General features: G+C 34.2%; 1 protein-coding gene across 1 annotated transcript; it reads left to right on the top strand.

The window, feature by feature from the left end:
- Window positions 1-2,828: 2,828 nt before the first annotated feature.
- Window positions 2,829-17,610, top strand: LOC127858450 (hematopoietically-expressed homeobox protein Hhex-like). The gene is made up of 3 exons (XM_052395623.1): window positions 2,829-3,918; window positions 16,377-16,615; window positions 17,032-17,610. Exons 1-3 carry the CDS (start codon window positions 3,087-3,089, stop codon window positions 17,179-17,181), a joined length of 1,221 nt encoding a protein of 406 aa, XP_052251583.1. The 5' UTR covers window positions 2,829-3,086; the 3' UTR covers window positions 17,182-17,610.
- The last annotated feature ends 589 nt before the right edge of the window (window positions 17,611-18,199 follow it).

Below are 18,199 nucleotides of genomic sequence, written 5' to 3'. Positions count from 1 at the left end.
ATCTACCGTATGTAGAGTATAGAAACACAAACTATGTTATTTCAAGCCATAACAGCGTTTCACCAAACTGCACTTGTATCCCTGATGACATCATCGCGGAACACGATTCCCTCATTTAATTTAAGGACGCAAGTGTTTTCGAATTATGAAATGCACTCGGATTCAAGTACGCCATTAAATATGTTTGTGTTTTTAGAAGGATTAAAACAATACAATTTGATTGACAAGAGTGTATGGAAAATATTCCTCGAATAAAACTCATGAGAGGGAATTCCAATTTGCGTTTTATTTATTTAGAATATACTCGAATAAGTGGATAGTTTTAATTCTTTGTAAACCGTTAAAATCAATTTGTTTAATTAAAATTTCGTTTTAAAAAATGTGAAGTCTTCATTTCGAAGGAAATTGAAGAAAAATTAAAATGTAATTTCTTTCATGAATAAGTCGTCGGTAAAAGTATGTCTATCCAAAAAGAATAACCACTAACTACAATCGTTTGAAAAATTGAAAAACAACGGTGATGCTTTAAAACTGTATTGATTTCAACACTTTTTCAAATCGTCAAGTACAGAAAGTCACTTACCTAATCATTCCTGTGCCGATTTTACCAAAGCCTATCTGAAAATAAGTCAAATGAACAAAATGGCGTCTAAATTCAGTCTAAGTCAATTATTATAAGGTATGACAACAAAATGAATGGATACAGCCAGAAATAATAATTTAAAACCCACATATACAATAGCATAAAGAAAATGCTTTATATAACTTACAATCTTTATTGGCGGATAGATCGATGAGACTATTAGTTACACTGTTAGTAACTGACGGTGTATGGGATATACACCCTCAGTAATTTCATACCATACGAGAGCGACGCTTGAGTATGGTATGAAAGTACTGAGGGTGTATATCCCAAACACCATCAGTTACTAACTGTGTAACGATTATATCTCAACCGGAGTAATGGTTTGCAGTTGTGTGTACTGAAGAAACAAAATATGCGTGTATGTATTATAAACGATAACATACGGCACAATAGGACCGGGCGTGTATAGTTGGCCTAGCTATGTCGTATGTTATTGTTTAAGTATTCGCCAGCAACCTCCTCTTAGAGATTTGACGGGAACCAGCATAGCTGGATCATATTATCTTGCCTTTATAACCACCACGTGATGATAGTCATGCGGTACACTTATTTTACCGTTGTTGTTTTTTTAATTTCGGTAGGTTTTTTTTATAATAAACCTAAACTTATGCAGTATTTTCAAAATGTAAAAGAAACATGATACAACTTTTTATGCTATAATACTAAAACCAATAAAATAAAATCCTACCAAAATCAAGTAGGATTTTCTTGTGATGACAGAGATTGTATGTGAGAAAAAGGAACGACAACTGCGTAGAGATTGATTCGCAAGATCTTAAGATTAAGATCGCCAGATTGACTTAAGATAGTCAAAATAACAATAATATATTTGTCGCGCTGTCGTTTTTCTGGATACACACTTGCCGTTTTTGCGCCCCTTTTTTTTCGTGTTTGCGTGTTGATTGTTTTGAAAGGCGAAAACACGTGACAAGCTAAAACGATAAGTACTTGCATTTTATGGTAATATGTGTTGTTTTGGAATGGCGTCGGATTTTCGCCCGTCGTAACCGGAAACATGCCAGAATGATACTCGAAATAAGCCATCATTTAGAAAAAATGCTGTCAAAACAAGAAATATATAAGTGCTTGAAAAATCTACGGTTATTGAGAAACGTGGAAAACTTTGAGCGCTCTTTACATATGGTCACCGACGAACATCGGGTATTGCATACATCTGGTCTAATAATAGGTTACAGAGTATAGCCAATTTACTGATAAAGTTTATTTAAAAAACATTTTATTGTGTTAATGGTGTAAGAATGTGTCGATTACAGTACTTAGAGAACATTCGAATACAGCGCTAATTCTGCATGCATTAAAGCATCCATATGAAATTATTAAGATTGCCGCTAAGTCTATAAAGGTAAAATATTTATTAAGAACCTAAACAACAACATCTAGATGATTTATTATTTATTAAGAACCTAAACAACAACATCTAGATGATTTATTATTTATTAAAAACCTTAACAACAACATTTATTATGAGAAGGATAAATAGGGTGCACCATTTTATTGTACAATGAAGAACTTCGCGTTTGTTTCAATTTGTGTAGATTGTGACGCCTTAATATTTTTAACTACGGTTTAAAAAAACATTTGACCCGCGTAATGCGAAAATGGGATTAATGCCATATGCGATTGGCGTTTCCTCAGACCATCCTGTGCATTCCTCTGTTCGCTATAAGGCCACGAGATATTGTGTAGTCGTTTAAGCGGACAGGTTAGCTCTCGGCCAAAGTGCGCAGATGCGAATCTAGTATTAAGCTATCCTGGCTGCATATGGCATAACATCCTTTTTAGCATGACGCGGTTCGTTTTTAAGCATCTGTGAACTCGAAAAATGTTCAAAGTCTCTCATAAACCAGGAAAGTAATAGTATCATTGTTCTGATAGCATGCAGTATTAAAGTATTCGAGTTCCTTATATGAAGCATTGATATAAATTGTTTGTATGTGTATCTTCATTACTTAATGTGACACTTTCAAACCCTCAGAAACTCCTCCCACTTTTAAGGAGGAAAACTTAAGCGCTCCAGTGAGAAATGAAGTTTACTTAAGAATGAAAGATAACTTGATACACAAACAAATCTTGCGACTGTGCCGGCTTCTGATTGGGCAAAATGTGTTTAGGCCGGGTTTGATCAAATATTAGGATAAACCTGAGTGATAATAACCACTGAGACAAAATTAAGGGTTTTCATTGTTGAATATCAGTGTTTGTGTGGTGCTAGGTTAATAAGTAATTGTTAGTAAAATAATAACAGTACAGGCGATATAAAGTCCGCGATGTGTCGGTTTTGAGCTTTTTTGCAAAACTTTCTTACATATCGGGAGTTTCTTTGTGACAGTGTAAATGCTTTCTCCGATTTCAATATTTTATTGAACGAAGGACATTTGCTATTTAATTAAGAAAAATATAGCTCAAATCGTATGAGACAATGATTCATTTAATGCCAAGCTATGGGTCACAGGGTCGGACGGAAAATCCGGCGGCGTACTACTCTTCAATGTTCGACACTGACTCCGGATTACGTCACCGAGAAAACCCGAACCGTCCTAGCAAAGACGTGACGTCATTACGTCGCGCGGAAACGCCTCCACCCGTTCCGCTTCATCAGCATTCCTCATTTTTAATCGACGACATTCTCGGAAAGAAGGAACGGGAACGCGAGGAACAGCGCCAACGCGACCGGGAACACCGGCGCGAGCGAGAGAGACGGAGGAGCGGGGAGGACGACGCTGACAGGAGACTGCACGATGGTGACCGCGACGATCACAGGCATGTAGAAAGGACTCAGAATGGTCGCCATGAAAGGGACGAAAGAGACTTAGAAGAAGTGAAAAATAGGGAAAATCGATTCAGGGACAGCGAACGAGATAGATATTTAGAGTCACTCAGAGAAAAAGAATATCATTATGAACGGCATTCACATCGTTTAGACATTTCACCGTCGGCAAAGTCAATCCCCTCTCCGCCGTCGTCGTCGATGGCGTCTCTACTATCTCCGGAACTTCCCCGTCCTACGCCCATCAACCCAGCTGCAATACAAACAAGTGCTTTAACCACCCCCGCGATATTTAAGCCAATGCCGACGATGTACGATCCGTCGGTGCTCTCGCCGGCAGTGTATTTGAACCCACACCTGTCGGCCTGCCAGACCTCCCTCATGCGTCAGATGTGCGGTGGACTTGGCTCCGTGAACGCCATGCCGGGATTCCGGGGTCACGAGTACTCCGGTCTCTTCGATAACCAATACGCATTCTCCAAAGGTAATTATTTAGGTCAAACATAATATTTTAGCATCGAAAGCAGAAAGTTAAAAAAAAGAGGAAGTCTCGAGTCTGTTCCCGTAGAAGAACAAGCTCATGGAGCCTTTTATAAGGTTCCCATAAAACTCTTTTTGTGAAATCGAACCCGTAACCTCCTTTACGCAAAAGAACATCCTATCAATATCATTGCAATTATTAATGTATGTATATATTTATAAATGAAAACTTTGGTTTAAACATTTCAAATATAACGTTGATCTTTGGATATTAATACTAAATCTTATATATTGATTGACATATTTAATACGGAGTCTTTTTAATAACGCACATATATATTTGGATTTGATTTAATACTGAAGTTGAATTTATTCAAGCTAATTTGACACGTGCAGCCATTCATTGGTTGCCGGACAATATTAAATTATCTGCCGGTAACTTCAAACAATCGATAAATTAATCATAAAATACATTCCATTTTATGAAATCTGCGGACTCTCAGATTTAAAGGACTTTATACTGCTGATAACTTCCATGTTCCAATTGTCTTCTCTCGCTATTAGCATTGTTTAGCAATAATAAAATACACGACCCTTGCTCCGGCGACCCTTAGTTGAATCAAAAAGACCACAGTCTCGTGCCCTTTTACCAGAAACCAATTGTGAGAGGACCTCTTCAGGACGAATAGGGAAGAAATGAACAATAAAACTCACGATGCTGTTGTGTAGTGGGGATTGGGTTAGAGAGGGGGGATATCGCTTGATATGATTGCTAGCAAGTAGTTCACATTCGAATAAATTATAAAAGCAATTCAGATAGCGGAAAGATTGTGTGCGATTGTGAGAAATAAGCGATATTATCTCTCTATATCTTCCGCCTCATATTATACTTTGTGTAGCAACCCCGTCAAGTTATTACTAATTTAAGTCAAGTGTCAACACTTTGAACATTACAATAAATCTATTATATTCTTGTATCATCTTATTTTCGCATACATTCTCGGGGTAAAAAATGGTCCGAAATATGCAGTTCTTGAAAAGGGTAGTATAATGTTTTATGAGAATATTATTTTAAAGAAAAAATTTGCTGCGAGACGAAACCATGTATGACACGGCGATGGCATGCTTATTGCGAATTGAAATGACGACTTCTGAAGGAGCACATGTAAAGCACCTGATAGCTCTAGTTGCATTAAGTAAATTGTATATATATTTCCAAAAAGCAAAATAATATTTAATAACTGTATGTATAAGTGCAGGTGTTGTGGAGAAACGTTTGGGCAGAAGTTCAGAAATAATTTCTTAAGAGCAACTTTATTCCATAATTCACCAATGCATTTTTGTATAACAAGTCACATGACAATGCCATATAAAATACTAGAACTTACCCAAGTAATCAAAAGCAAATCGTGTTTTTTGTTTGCGATCTGTATTATTTTTTATATTTTTGTATTACTTTAATTTAAATATTTGACCATTAATTTTTATTGGCCGAAACAAGTTTCACTCTTTCCTGATATATTTCACCTAAATAGGCTTTTTCAAAGTTTTAGCAAATTGGCAACATTTTCTTTCTGTTACTGAACAAAACAATTGTATTTATTGAGGTTTAAACGAATTTAATTTAATGTTAACAGTTGACAATAGAACAAATTGTGACGTACATACATTGACGTTTCTACATATGTGTTTACTCTAAGATAAAAACTACATATAGTAAGTTTCAGATGCCAATTTGCATCGAAAATACACCAGTACGACTAGTAGAGATCAATTCACAAACATTACATTACTACCACAAACAGTGCCTACTACGTCTTTATTAGCGCTGTTTTGTCTATTGGTTCGATCTATGACTGTTACTCATAAATAAAAAAAATATTTGTAGGTTAGTATCTTTGTGTACATTAAGTGATCTGACGAGTTGAAGAAAAATTATAGGACCAAATCATCCATATGAAAAACGTTTGTTAAACGATATTCTGTATTAATTGTTTAATGCTTAAAAAAAATCACGATGACGATCATGACACAAAAAGTTTCTTAAAAAAACAATATGATAAAACAAATAAAATAGTTACGCGTATGATTTTTAATAATTGTGTATCGTTTTACCGTTGTTGTTTTTTTCAAACTTGTTTTTGGCGTTTTGTGTTTGTACTTTTTACTTCCTCGGGCGCTTATAAAATTATGAAAACGTATTAATTCAGACTTGTTAAAATATAAATATACTCATTGGTTTAATACAAATACGATATTAACTGTTATTTGCATGTTGTTCATATAGAGCGTTCTAAAAGTTATCACTTGTTTTTAATTATAAAGAAGTGCAAAATTATAAATATATAGCTAAAAGCTCGTAAGTATTGAGATATAAATCGATTTAATTTAACACAATATATAAATGCATTTTCGTAATTCTTGCTTTATTGACAACGCATTTGCTGCAATCTTTTGCATTATAGTTCAAAGGTAAATAAATACGTAAATCTTATTGTATAAAAACTTTGAGAACAAAGTCGTTTTGTTTATTGAAATATAATGATCGTTTAAGAGCACCGAGCCCTTGATCAGGAAATTTGTTTACGACTTCTCGTCTTTAAAACTCGCCGCTATAATGGCAGAGTCGCCCTTGTTTGGCGCTCTTAGAAATCTCTCAACAGGATAATAGTAAAGTATTGATAAGGGAAATCACTGTATCATAAATATATCGACGCATATCAGGGATAAATGGTGAACAAATACTTCGATAAGCAATTCAGTACGCGCCTAATGCTTCCGAGTTTCAAACGGGTCGAATTAAGTATTTAATTGCTACTCAACACTATCGCATTACGAAGTACTTTAAATGCAATTATTCGATAAGGCATACTTAAAGGCCACGGTCTCAAGGAATTAAATTGGCCCTTTAGGTTACCGGATGACCACAGTGGTCATATCTTAAGCCATATTTACCCATCTTAGCAATTATGACCAAACTGCACACTTGTTGTGGGAAAAGTATTGCTCTGTCCACTAAATATCTTGACCATCTTGAGTTTGTGTGCAATCCGTACAAAGTTTGTGATATATTCTCTAAATATATCAAAATGATTTATTCAGACACAAAAATAATTGATCGTAAAAATAGTTATATTAAATATTGAATTTTTTGTTTACGTTTGATTGTTTAAATCTTTATTGATCATTAAACGTATGATAACGATATAATTCTTAACATTGTAAATGTGTATCACTTGATATAACCGTATGTTTCGTCAAACGGCAATCCGGGAGATTGTTGCTCACGTGTTAGAAATACGTTTGAGAATTTTCATCGGCTACTTATTTTATGCATTTTCAATATAGTGAAATTGTAGGTTTAAATGACGTGACCAACATGTAGGGTCGCGAAAGGTGTCTCCTTTCTAGCCAATTCCGGTGTTATTACAAAAAAATATGGCATAAAATGATAACTCGTGTTCGCACAAAGAGCAATTTAAATTTAGGGCACATATTTAACCTCAAAAGAAACTATCGGAACTTTTTTGAAAAATAGTTTTCAGTTATTATTTTTTTAATTAATAGTACTTCAAAATATAAATAATACAGAATATATAAATATAATTAGTGGACCTAAATAGTGTACACACATACAAAAACTGCAACATTCGCTACTATTATAACCTACAATGTCGTTTCCTTCAAATGGTATTTCTGTGTGCTGTAAAGGCTATTCTCCGATAAAAATCCAACATTTCAAATAGCACACGTTGTTCAACTCTCTTATGCGTACATTTAATCAACTGTTTTCTTACACACAGGTTTAGGAAATAACGATTCCATATATTGGAATCTGTGTTGTGTAGGATGCAAGCTTTTATCTTTCGCTCCAGTCCGTTCAATTTGAATTGCTTTATTTAAACCATGTCTTATAAATTGTTGACTTTAAAAATGACTATACGACAAAATATTTAAAAGTTAAGTTTCAAAACCAATCAGTTACAAGAAAAAAACGTTATGTATATTAGGTTGACTCAATTTTAGGTGTTTATAATAAATGATAAGATGACTCATTGCACCTAAGAAACAGAATCCTTAAGCATCATTTACATCAACGTCATCTATCACACGAACATACAAACCAATAATAATAATGTAAACACAACCACAACACGAATATCTATAATACTAATAATACTAATAATAATACATATAATACTAATACTAATAATACTAATACTACAACAACAACAACTACTACCACTACTATTACAACTACTACTACTACTACTACTACTAGTACTACGACTACTAATTAGGATTATTAAGAATAATAATACGAATAATAATAAAAAGAATAATTAGAATAATAATAAGAAGAATAATAATAATAATAATAATAATAATAATAATAATAATAATAATAATAATAATAATATCATTGTTAGTATTATAATTATTATTATTATTATTATTATTATTATTATTATTATTATTATTATTATTATTATTATTATTATTATTATTATTATTATTATTTATTATTATTATTACTATTATTATTATTTATTATTATTTTTATTATTATTATTACTATTATTACTATGATGATGATAATGACGATGACGATGATGATGATGATGATGATGATGATGATGATGATGATGATGATGATGATGATGATGACGATGATGATGATGATGATGATGATGATGATGATGATGAAGATGATGATGATGATGATGATGCTGATGATGATGATGATGATGGTGGTGATAACAAAAATAATAATGATAATAATGATAATAATAATAATAATAATAATAATAATAATAATAATAATAATAATAATAATAATATAACAATAATAATAATACCAACATCGATAATGTTGCCATTAAACGATACTATCATCCATATTTGTTCTCAATGCACTATTACCACTGACATGTTTGCCGTTGTTCATTGTCAAATATAGCACAGAGGTGGTGACGTTATCGAGGTTCTGTAAAAGATTAATCCCGGATTCAGCGATCCGCTAGATTTACAGACCCATTTGATTTGTTGGAAAGACACGCCATGAAACAGTGCCAAGTTCATAACGTTGAATCAGCTTAACCCATTTATGCCTAGTGGACTCTCCCATATTTCTTAATTGGATCAATTTATTTCCAAAATTAGGGATGTCTAGTATATTTATTTCTATGTTTAGAATATTTCTTACAGAAATTCTTTAAAGGAAACAGCGCAGACCCTGATGAGACGCCGCATCATGCGGCGTCTCATCTGGGTCTACGCTGTTTGCCAAGGTCTTTTTTATAGACGCTAGGCATAAATTGGTTCAATATATAAACGTAAATTGTACCGTAACCTCTTGCGTAACACGATTAACGTTACATACATGTATCAATAAATAGCCTGTATTATATTAATTTCTTAATTGGATCAATTTATTTCCAAAATTAGGGATGTCTAGTATATTTATTTCTATGTTTAGAATATTTCTTACAGAAATTCTTTAAAGGAAACAGCGCAGACCCTGATGAGACGCCGCATCATGCGGCGTCTCATCTGGGTCTACGCTGTTTGCCAAGGTCTTTTTTCTAGACGCTAGGCATAAATTGGTTAATATAATAAGTACATAAATAAAGACTAGTAGGAGGTTCCAATCGTGCAGCATTAAAACTGTTTTGATTTAAATATATTCTAGAAAATAAATTATCATTCTTTTTAATAATATTTAGCTTATAAAGTACTACTAGCAATACGGCTTTGCAAGTTTTGTTCATATAGGCTTATTTCATTTGATTTTCTCAATACAGTGATCAAGTAACTGAAAAAGTTGTTGCGTTTTATGTTTACATGTTTACTCTAACTATTATTTAGATTTATTTAAGTAAACTCAGTCGAATTTCCTGTTTCATTGACTGGTCTGCTTCAACTTCCGGCCTATACGTCATAGCGTCGAGGTGGTATAGGTGTCGTGCTATATATTTTGACCAATTAACTATGACACTTAAGAACTATTACCGGTTATTGCCAATGTTGTTAAACGCGATTAATTGCCCTATTGACACGTCGCCAAATCTGGTTTCAAAATGGAGACCCAAGAGAAATAGAGTTTCTTGTATTTGCAGTTTCGGCTTTAACATACCGGTAATTTTTGTACAACGATTAGGAGGAGAACGCTAAAAATGACTATTATACATACATGCAATTAAAATACTTATGAGCCCCGCCCTTGGAAAATGGGATACAATGCATGTGATTTAAGTGTCGCCCACACTAGCCTGTGGAATTTGCACAGACTAGGAAATAAGGGACGACACTTTCTGCCTAAACTAGATTTCAGCTAAGAAGAGACTTCCATTAAATGAAAAATACAATACAAGCGAAGAGTGTTGTTCCTGATTACCTTGTGCGGACTGCACCATCCAATATGAGACTACACTTTACGCACATTGATTACACCCCTTTTTCGCAGAGCGTGACTCATGTGCATGTATCTTCACAATTCTGTATGTCATATGGCTTGTAAAAAATTGGCAATTATGCTTTTATTTTAATTAAAATAATTCTGTTGAATGGGCCTCATATTAAAATAAAACATTATATTCACTAGAGCGAAACAGTGCTGATGAGTAAGAAAACTTTGTTTAATAGGAACGAAAATTTGCCAGAATATATATGCAGATGTATTGCACGATGACATTAACATTTAACAAAGACAATACAATTATTATGACAAGACAGAATCCATACGTTGACATATCATTCAACCCTTTTGCTCATTCCAATGCTCAAAACCAACTTAAAGTCACTTTACTATCTTCCCAAAAATCTATTTAACAGATATAGTGGTTCGTAACCTCGGATGAGCGTTCCGCGTTCCGACGCATGTCAGCCTTGATTAGCAACGCAGACGTATTTACATCAATTCGCCGGTGCTTCGTCCGTCCAAAACTGGCGGACTAATACCCGAACGAGCTGAACAATTTGTTAAAGACAGGCTACATTGCAAAATAGTAAAACAAACGGATTAAGTATTTAACTTAATGGCCACTGCTTGCCTTTTAGAGTAGCGTGCTGGCGGCACGGTGTCCCAATAGCGGATTAGGGGGCAGAAGAACTCATTAAGAGAGTCGTTTCGTGAAAAACAGTTCCCTTTCATTGGGCATTAATTTGTGTGTTTCCGATGTTGTCGTCATTTGCAAAGAAAAACGTTCGGTATCTTGAAACAGAATGAAAATTGGAGCCAATTACCATCTTCCCAATCCACTATTACCACTGACATGTTTGCCGTTGTTTAAATTGCTTTACGTTGTTGTGATCATTTGTCAAAATATTTATTTTTCTTGATGAACAAATAAATTTAAATGTATACTTCTTTTATTGCTAGTATTAAAAATATTATTCTTTAGACTAAATATCGCTTAATGTGTGTTCCTTTTTGCAAATGTAAAATGAAATATATTTATAGAAAAATATCAATTATTAGTCAAGCAAGTTCTTTATTTATAAACACTATTTTTAGCATCGCAAAACAAAAGCAGTTTTCTGATTTAAAAAAAAATTCCTTGGACTATGTCAAGGAACTAAACCAATATGAAGCATCCATAGTATACATCATATTCTTATATTCGAGTCGCTAAATATTCAAGACCAATATCCCAACATCGTGTTTATAGTTGGCCTATGCAAACACCGGAAAGTTGTTGATGTTACACGTAACGATTGCGCAAGATAAATACAATTTGTAAGGTACTTCTCGTTCTGCAAATAACTTGCATTTTCTCCTGCCTTTTCAAGTACTCTTTGCTGATAAATCAAAAATCGCACACTTATGGGCATATAAATTTATAAGAAACACGCAAACATTGCACTAAATTTAAATCAAAAGATTATGAAGGGAGAATTTGAGTGAAATCATTATGACATTTACGAACTTGAACACGCCGCAAAGTGCATGAATAGATTTTCCAATTAGGAGTCAATGCTTGACCGTTCTTTCACTAGATATAAAAACAAAGGTAACTATTCAATTTAGTGAAAATGTTTAAAACCATTTGCGCCTAAAATAAAATTGTGCTAAAATGCATCTGACATCTATAACTATATCATTAAGTGCATGTATTTGTAATTAAAAATACAAAGTAAATTCATATATATTAAACAACAACATTTTTAGTACGCTTTCAACAACAAACATGATAAGGATATTGTGAATAACTGTTCAGGGAATATTTGACATAGTGTTTGTTGATTATAATGCCAAACATATAAAGGAAATACTACAATAAATCAATTGAGCCGCGTTCTGAGAAAACTGGGCTTAATGCGTGTGCGTAAAGTGTCATCACAGACTGGCCTGTGCAGTCCGCACAGGCTAATCAGGGGCGACACTTTCCGCTTTTATGGTATTTTTAGTTTCAAGGAAGTCCATCCTTACCGAAAATCAAGTTTAGGCGGAAAGTATCGCCCTGATTAGCCTGTACGGACTGCACAGGCTAATCTGGGATGACACTTTACGCACATGCATTAAGCCCAGTTTTCTCAGAACAAGGCTCAATTAATATCATGCATTGTTATGAAAGAAAAACGCGCATATCTCGGTCTCCATCTGAATTAGGTCACTTAAAGCGTTATTCCAATGTTCCGAAATATTCCGCGTGAGGCGCCTAACCCCGATAGAGGCTGCGCGTGCGCACTTGACATTTCCAGTAGCGGAAACCACACATTTCAAGCCTAACCGAACAAAAGGCGCGGTCTGCGGATGGCGTACATGTGGCGGGCAGGCGCGCTTCCGTCTGCAACTTTAAAGGACGTTGTTCAACATTATGCAGAAGACACTGTATATTATGATTGCTTAAACATTTATCTTTAAAACATCAATCAACGGCACTCGCGTCAGCTGTTTAAAAAAAAGGCGTTTTTTAAAGCTTAAATCCAATTAAACAAATACGACATTGTATATGTGTGACTCAAACATTAGCATTCTTTCAAAAAAAGTATATCGGTTTAATGAATTTTAATGATCGGCACTTCGTATACTGTTTTTAATGTGCATTTTCGCCATTTAACAGAATACTTCTGTATTTGTGAAAACAACGCGATTTCTTGAAAATATACCTATTAAAAATTTGTGAAATACATTTGAGGAAAAACATGGTTTCCAGTACGCTGTAAGTTTATTATTCGTATGCGATACTCGCGGATCTGCATATAGACAATAAATAGACAATAAATAATAGCATGGTGAAACTACCTCGTTAACAACTCAAAAGTAGTCCTGAATCTGAGGATTGCATAGTAAAGTATAGAGCTCATTTAAATTCCACAAATATTCATCGAATCATATTAGATTCGACACAATTATCAAATTAATGATATTTATCTTCCAATATTCAAGTTTGTATTGATCTAATGCGTGGCTCTCAAGCAACTTTTGGTAACGCTTAATGGTTTAATTTATGTGCACGCAAATCGTTGAGTTTCTTCACCGCATGCTGGCTCGGCAGACGACTTATATGCGTACGTCAAAATATCTCAAGGAGCATTCCGGAGATAAGCGATATATCACCATTTTCTTAACTGATCAATAGCGACTAATCGAAAATTATTTCTTAAAGCGGGTATATACGATTTTTTATATGTGTTTAATTGTAATATATTGATAAAATATGTTACAATAACACAAAATCGGCAAGAAAAATTATACATTAGAGCCGAATTTCATAAAATGCAGCAAAGACAAATTAGCGCCCCGAGCCGATAGTGACGTACATATTTTCCTACAATAACCGAAGCATTCGCCTTTGTATTAGGATCGGAGATAGTGTTCGTGTGTCGTATGAATAGATATCGTTGCAGAATTTCAAATAAACCGTTAAACTAAGTTTAGATGCGCATCGTACATGTATGGTATACATGCTGGCGAATTCGGCTGTACAGCCGTTTTCAATTTCAGAATTAAATATCTGGCTTATTTCGCATTTTTCGACACATGTTCTTCTTAACTTTTCTTTTAATTTATATTGAAATATATATATAATAAGTTTTTTACACAGTTTATATAAATTCATAAATATTTGACTAAATCGTATATACCCGCTTTAAAGGGGCCTTTTCACAGATTTTTGCATTTTTTTTAACTTATTCATTAAATGCTTTATATTGATAAATGTAAACATTGGATCGTAAAAGCTTCAGTAAAAAATCGATAATAAAATTAAAAAAAGGAAAAGAACATTGCCCGGAGCAGGGTTCGAACCAGTGACCCCTGGAGTACTGCCAGAGACCTGAAGTAAAAACAATCTAGCCTACTGAGCTATTCCGCCGAGTACACATACTTGACGTATTTCATACCTTATATAAGCAATCTTCCTAGTTTCACAAAATTTAACGACAAAAACAGAACTCTCCAAATTATTCAATCGTTTCGCGTTGCAACGCTTTATAATTTTTAGGTTTTAAAATCGTCAAAAGATGCATATAATGGCTATATTAGACCATGGTAAATGTTCAGTATTACTGTTTCCTCACAAAAAGCATAACTAAAACGAAAATTTGCGAATGTGAAACAACTTTTTTCAATTTTGTCAATTTACCAAAGCGTGAAAAGATCCCTTTAACAAACTTTAAGATGCAAACCTCTCATTGTGGCTTTTGTGATTATGCAGCCCTCATATTATTATTAGTGCGCATGTGTCATCATAAAGGTATTGAAACAGTACATGAATATTAAATTTGCGTTAAATATTACCATTAAGCACAGGAAATTAACCATTTTCATTTCGTGAAATCGCACAATATTGCAAATACTGCGAATGGAAGTTCGTTTTCTTTAGATTTCCTAATTTACTCACTGATAGTTGTTTGTAGCCAATACTTCTTACAAAGTACACTGTTGAGAGTCATGAACTGTTAAAAAACATTATAAAGTGGTACGAAACAATAAGCTGGCGTCAATCTAGAGGCGTTTTGAGCTAGCCCATTGTTTCAATAACGAGCGACAAACGTGAAGCACCCAATTCACTGTTGAATCGTCGCCGGAAAATTAAGGTTATTAGAAAGCTGTTGAACTTGTATGAAATACTATACATACTTCTTGAATACTCTTCTAATTGACTAATTGAAGGCAGTTAATGTGGGGAACACAATGGCTTTGTTTTTTGGTAAAACAATAATGCTGTAATAAGCGTTTCCGTAAATGTATCAAGTGGACGCATATCTTTTCGGAACAAATAGAGCACTTAATCCGTCTTTGTTAGCAAAAATGCTGCTGCAGTTTAATACATGAGTGCTTTCTTCAAATAGAGACAACTTAGTTCATAAGTAAAAATATCTTAATTAGAAACATTGTACATCTAGAGATGAGTTTCTGAATCCAGATATTAATCATTAGCAATTCAACAACGATATATTAAAGTTTATTAAAATTCAAACATACTCTGAAAAAAGTTTTGCTTTTGAAATGAAAACGGTATTTTACTATTTTTGAGAAGGTATTATATACGTCTTGTTATTTTATTTATTGAATAATTTAATAACGGTAATTTTGTTATATTTCCAAAGAAAACCAGCCTTAACCCATTTCTGTGATAATATATTTTATGTTGTCTGCATTATGGAATAACTATGTTATGTTCATTTTTTTACCAAATAAAATCAACCAATCAATGCCTAGCGTCTAGAAAAAAGGCTTTGGCAAACAGCGTAGACCCAGATGAGACGCCGCATAATGCGGCGTCTCATCAGGGCGTGCGCTGTTTGGTTAAATAAATTTATATACGAAATATTCTAAATATAGAGATACATATACTAGAAATCCCTAATTTTGGAAATAAATTGATTCAAGTTAGAAGGATGGGAGAGTTCACTAGGCATACATGGGTTAATATAGGATTAGATCACTACCAATATGTCCATGAAATATCATTGCTTCACTCCCGTTCCCGGAAGCATGTGAGGTTCGTCTGCGGTCACAATACCGGACAGGTGGGGTTTCTCCCGGGCACTCCGGCTTACCCCCACAACAAAAGACCGCATACACATGACAATTTTTATGTAAAATCGAAATAACTACTAAATTGCATCTAGAGAAGATCCTCCCAACTTTCGTGAGTCTAATATGTTAACCCATTTATGCCTAGTGAACTCCCCCATCCTTCTAAATTGGATCAATTTATTTCCAAAATTAGGGATGTCTAATATATTTATTTCTTTATTTAGAATATTTTTTACAGAAATTCCTTTAAGCAAACAGCGCAGACTCTGATGAGACGCCGCATAATGCGGCGTATCATCTGGGTCTACGCTGTTTGCCAAGGCCTTTTTTCTAGACGCTAGGCATAAATGGATCAATTAGGTATTAGATCTTGGTACACTCCCAACTCACGCATATAGCAGCCTCATGCGCTTAAGGACATAATACCCTTTGAAATGCTCACAACACGCAATATCGTCATCTTAACATTCCAGTATACCACAACCGCCCCTTTTTCTGGCATCCGTTCCTGCAGAGACCCATGCAGAAAAGGAAAGGCGGACAGGTCCGGTTCTCCAACGACCAGACCATCGACCTGGAAAAGAAGTTTGAGTCCCAGAAGTACCTCTCGCCGCCAGAGCGGAAGCGCCTGGCAAAGTCCCTGCAGCTCACCGAGCGACAGGTCAAGACGTGGTTCCAGAACCGCCGAGCAAAGTGGCGTCGACTTAAACAAGTAAATAGGAACGCATTCCTTTGAGTTAATTTGACTAAAAAAGGACTCGATTAATGAAAACTGTTCTTATATATTCACAATCATTTAACGTTTTTTGTATACATGTAAATTGATGTAATTTGCATGTATGGCGTATTGTTGTATTGAGGACGTTTAACAAAATTGTAAGTGATGACTGCCGCAGTGATCGAACGCGCTACTGCCTATACCAATCGCACAGTATCTGACATCTATTAATAACTCTGTAAAAGAAATAATGTTATTTATAAAAGTAATTATAATAAGAAAAGAAGATACATTGTAGTTGTGTTCTTGTCAAATCTTTCTTTAAAAAAACAACCAGTCAACTGAAATAGAAGAACCTTGTTTTAAAAGAAATTAGTCGTGTTTTAAATTTTGTCATCTCGTATCTTCAGGAGTCTCCAACGCCGGACAAAGCGGAGGGAGAACAAGGAGAGCACTCTAAGGAGATCAACGAAGATGACCTTAGTAACGAGTCATCAGACGAGGATTCTAACGATTGTGATGACGTCGTTGATGACGTCATAGATGTGGGACAGGACTGAACGAAAATCTTAAATAGATCTGTGGCTGGATGAAACCGCGTGCGAACGAGTACTGTGATTCTGCGTTGACGTAGGTTCTTTGATAAGTGAAACTAATACTGTTTCAATTAAACGGTGTTACGTGGATTAAGAAAACTGAAATTATGGAACAACTGAGATGTCCAGCTTGACAAGAAACAATCTAGTTTTCTGAAGCCGCTAATAATGTAGTACGTATACTTTGAAACAAAAAGTGTAAAGGGCAACTTTTTCATTGAAATGTTTGTAGTTTAATGGAATACAACGAATCGAGTCATTAGTGACATAATTTCATTTTTGTGATAGAGACTAGGGTTTGGTTGTATTAATTAAGTGCATTATTACAATATTCCCGTATGTACAGATTATTTTGTTTTGTATTATTTATGAATAAAAAGGAAGAAAAAAACAGTATGTTGTCATATCATACATGAAGATTCCTCCAGTTGCTATAGCTTAACTTTCTATGACTAATGATCGAAGAATTGAGTTAACTTCTAGGCCTTTCAATCCATTGTGTAAGCGATATCGTATCTTTTGGCATCAGCTCTGTCGCCTGTGTGTATTCATAGGATACCTCGTTTGTTTACACAATATGCAGCAATTAACGGAAGTTAAATACAGTATTTAAATTATTTTTAGTGCACAAAGTAGTATTTGTTTTAATATAATGGTGACAGATTTAATGATGGAAAACATAACATCACACACACAAAAACATATGTTAAGTTAAATGTTTAGATTTATTCTGATTTCTTATTAATCCGATGTCACCGATAAGACCGAGATTAATATTATTATTTAAAACATGGTTTTTAATACGATGTTAACCAAATAACCGGTCGATGTTTATTATATAAAAGTACCTATTACAACTGTTATTCAACAGAATCGAGTAAATATTTTGACAAACGAAATTCAAACAAATGAAAAATTTAAATAGTGTCAAAACAGATTAAAAACTAACCCATAAATAATAACTGTAATCTCGAAAGAGCTA

This window comes from Dreissena polymorpha, chromosome 14 (genome assembly GCF_020536995.1).
Source record: "Dreissena polymorpha isolate Duluth1 chromosome 14, UMN_Dpol_1.0, whole genome shotgun sequence".
NCBI lineage: Eukaryota > Metazoa > Mollusca > Bivalvia > Myida > Dreissenidae > Dreissena > Dreissena polymorpha.
Note: the sequence above shows the minus strand (reverse complement) of the source record. Positions and strands in the feature narration are given on the sequence as shown.